At 41.1% G+C, this 3,884-nt stretch overlaps 1 protein-coding gene across 1 annotated transcript; it reads left to right on the top strand.

Annotated features, from left to right (window-relative positions):
- The first annotated feature begins 501 nt into the window (after nt 1-501).
- Nucleotides 502-3,463, top strand: sumo3a (small ubiquitin like modifier 3a). Its single transcript, XM_087780009.1, has 4 exons — nt 502-652; nt 1,465-1,593; nt 1,673-1,744; nt 1,834-3,463. The coding sequence occupies exons 1-4, from the start codon at nt 632-634 to the stop codon at nt 1,894-1,896; spliced, it is 285 nt and encodes a 94-aa protein (XP_087636135.1). The 5' UTR covers nt 502-631; the 3' UTR covers nt 1,897-3,463.
- The last annotated feature ends 421 nt before the right edge of the window (nt 3,464-3,884 follow it).

Consider the following 3,884-nt stretch of genomic DNA (forward strand, 5'->3'; position numbering starts at 1 on the left):
TTTCTGGTCAGTTTTCTGCAGTGTTGAACAAGAGACATGTCTTTATCAAATACAACACCCAGGTTTCTCAGGCTCAGTTTGACAGACTGACTGGGCTTAAGAGGATTTTCTAATGTAAATATTTTAATGAAAGAAGAGTTTTGTACAAACAGACACATACTGATGAGTTCAATAGAGGTCCAAGATCAATTTAGAGACTTAAATCAATACATTAGTTCTCCCAAAAAAATACTTTGTGACTGATTTTTAAGCCCCGCTGTCATGAAAGGATTTCATGTGTTTAGCAAATAATAATGCATATTGAATACGTTATTTATTCAAGCCCAAGTTGCAAAAGCACAGTATAAAGTCGTTCATTTGAACTGATCTCAGTAGCTTTATGGGTCTTTGTTACCTTAAGGAGCCTAGACTCTCGTGATCGAGGATTCTGCTGCCGCGCGCGCTCCCGCGTCCGCGCCCTCGCGCTTTTCCTGAGCACGTGACCGACTGTTGACCAATGGCTTATTTGTTAGAGCGGTCCAAGGCGCGCCCCCGTCACTGGAAGAGAAGAGCGGAGAGAAGGCGGCAGGAGGACAAATAAAGAGCAATTAACCATTTCCCCCCGAAAATCGACGCATCAAGCCCCGCCAACATGTCAGAGGAGAAGCCAAAGGTAGACGATCACTTTTTTTAAATTGGTTGTTTCACACAAGTCGCTCGTTGGAATTGTTAGTCGCTTCTGTAGATGTGCAATCTAAAATGGCCTGGTTTGCACGTTTCTGAATCGGCGCATCGTTTGTTTCGCAAATGAATGATCTGCCGCACATTTTTAACGTGCATTCATGCCGGATATTCACCCACCAGTCTTGACTGTTTACTCCCCAATATGATCCGAGCTGATGGAGGGAAAAATCTTGTACAAAATTGCAATTTTTATGGATGGAATCATTTGCGGATTTTCTTTCTTTGTCGAAGCGGGACCACGCTCTCCGCGACTGCCGCATCCAGACTTGCGCTAATAGCATACCTCGCTGTAATGACGCAATTGTTTTTAAAACTATTAACTATATACGTTATGTTTTTTGTTGTTTTTAATGTTCGTACACGGATGTGCAAAATCACCCCCCCCCCCCCGTTAGCGTTGGCTAACCGGTAACCAACCACTGGCGTTAGTTAGCCTGAAGCTAACTATGCTAACGTTAGCATGAGCGAGAAAACGTGTTGGTAACCTGCGTATTTATATCCATCCGTTATGTATTCACAACGAGGGGAACACCGGGATAATGTGTACGTCGTGTTTCACGACAGCACGTGGATATTAAAGCGTATCTTTTAAAACACCGGCTGCTTGTTATGGTTTAGTGTAGCGTCGCTGCTAACTGTTTTTTCAACCGTTTGGAGAAGGAATACAATGCAGGTTGGATTCCAACATGAACTTTTTTTTTTGCATTCCTGATCTTTTGTATTTTTTTTTAACCCTCACAGGAAGGTGTCAAGACCGAGAACGACCACATCAACCTCAAGGTTGCAGGACAAGATGGATCCGTGGTCCAGTTTAAAATCAAAAGACACACACCACTCAGCAAGTTAATGAAGGCATACTGTGAACGACAGGTGAAACATCCACAGTGTCTGAAGATCTCTGGTGTCTGAAGCATCTCGATCAATTCCTCATGCTTGTGTCTTCTTCCAGGGTCTCTCAATAAGGCAGATCAGGTTCCGGTTTGATGGTCAACCTATCAATGAGACGGACACACCTGCACAGGTAAGATTCTATCTCCGTCTGTACTAGATGTTGGTTTCCCTTTCGATAGTATTTTTGAGTTGATTCTACACATCTCCATGTTTCCCCAGCTGGAGATGGAAGATGAAGACACCATAGATGTTTTCCAGCAGCAGACGGGCGGTCACTGCTAGACCTCGCCATCCTCATTGACTGCCACAGACAACATCCTCAAGACTTCTCCTCCTTCATCGCTCCTCGGTTTATTATAGTTATTATAATTATTTCTTCAATTTAAGCCACCTGTTTTTTTGTTTTTTCCGATGGGGTGGCGGGCGTCTCCCCTTTATCGTGACTGGACTTTTTGTGCACCGTTCTGGTAGCCAATCCGGACATTTCCTCAAGCCCTTACAGGCTGTGGTTGGACCAACAATGTGTCACAATCTGCAGTGAAAATTGAATCTCAACTAGTTTTGTGTAATCATGTTCGTCTGGGGTGATGGGAGTCGGTGAAAAGGAAAGTGGAATCTATACAGTTTAAATGCAATCCCTTCAATTCCTTTTTGTCTGAACTTCCACTCACCCTCGTGTATTTTTAAAAAACCCTGCTTTTTAGGTGCTTTTCGTAAAAAATGTTCAGAAATGTTTTTGTATATCCATTCTTTTAAATTGGGGCTAATAGAGTTTTCTGTATAGAACTATCAGATGGATGTTGGATAAATGCTCTTGGTCTGGTCCATTAACAACCAAACTTCTGTTTCATAATCTGTGTACTTTGATCACTACAGAACGGGTCAAAACAGATGTATTTGCGTGTGATGTTGTTAATCATTCTCTTCCTGGCAACAACCGTTTCTCTAGGGAGTATTTATTCACCTTCAGTGTCAGCTTTTCAGTGTCACATTGTTGCACTGAGGGGAAAGTGGAAAGAATTTTGCAAAGTATCTCAGCAGATAGTCAGATCCTGTTGTGTCTTGACTTTTTTTTTTTTTTTCTGAATTGGTAACTAAGCGTCCTGGCAGGGCGGATTTCGTCTGAAGGATGATTCGATTTCAGTCTTGTTTTAAGTCATCTCATAACATGACGAAGTGCTAAAGGGGGTTTCTTAAGTGCTTCAGTGTCTTGTACACTTGATGCTTGCAGGTAACATTTTTGGGACTGGGGAGCCACCGGGGACGTTTGGGAGATGCATGTGCTGTACCTTGACAGCCCCGTTCTTCATATGTGCGGATGAGAATTGAGATATTTTTCACGCAGCATTTGGAGGAGAGATGCTGTTTTAAGTACATTGGCTAATTATGTACCTGTAAAATGATTTACCCTCTTCACCAGTTTTCACTGTCTATTTAAAACAATGCTACAATTCAGCTTTTGTTTTTGTTCTCTTCTCAACTTTTACCATTTTCCCAAATATTCCATTTGTAAGTCTGTATTCACTGTACATAAACATGCAGAGTCGACGCCAATCTTCTGTTTTGTTTCCACTTCTGCTCCAATGAACAAAAATAAATGATTACATGTTCAATATCTCGGGGCAGATTCATCTCCATCCTAAACCCGTTGTGGATTAAGAGCACAGTCCAGGATGAAATGGCACCTTCACTCGGCGTTAACACAGAGAAGCCGCTCAATGTTGCCGACCTTGATCAGCTAACGTATGAAGAACGGGCCCCGGTCTTATGTTATTTGTTTCTCTACTGATTTGTACATTATTTGTGGTCTTTTACTACTGTATACAACAAATATAGTTTGGTACTCAGATTTGTGTCATTTCTTTGTCAAAGTACTTTATTTTTAAATGGCAAAAGAAGGGACCGTTGACTGAAATGCAAATTGTTAGTAAAATAAAGATTAAACCTTATCTAAATCTGTGGTTGGTGAGTAGAACCCATTTTAATTGTTAGAAATATACATACGTTAAACACTAAATTGTGGCATATACAGCTTAAGTGAGACACTTTACTCTGTACTATAGTTGTTGGAGTGGTGGAAATGTCTGTCAAGGCTGTTGCCTGTATTTTTGGTAGATTATCAACTCTTTATTTTGTTTATTGGCTATTATTTGGGGTGTTGGAGTTAGGCTATTTCCCTTCATTTTTTCTATTTTGTGAAGCCATAACACGACCTTTAAAATCTCTTTCTAGTCTGGACAACTTGATCATGCTATCATATTTAATACCAG

The sequence above is a fragment of the Callionymus lyra genome, chromosome 18 (assembly GCF_982586985.1).
Source record: "Callionymus lyra chromosome 18, fCalLyr1.hap1.1, whole genome shotgun sequence".
Taxonomy (NCBI): Eukaryota; Metazoa; Chordata; class Actinopteri; order Syngnathiformes; family Callionymidae; genus Callionymus; species Callionymus lyra.

What these genes read in the sequence shown, in the direction of transcription:
- sumo3a (XM_087780009.1), top strand. Translation starts at nt 632, where the DNA reads ATGTCAGAGGAGAAGCCAAAG. An exon ending in TGTCAGAGGAGAAGCCAAAG is followed by an intron (nt 653 to 1,464) that starts GTAGACGATCAC and finishes TAACCCTCACAG; the next exon opens with GAAGGTGTCAAGACCGAGAA. An exon ending in AGACGGACACACCTGCACAG is followed by an intron (nt 1,745 to 1,833) that starts GTAAGATTCTAT and finishes ATGTTTCCCCAG; the next exon opens with CTGGAGATGGAAGATGAAGA.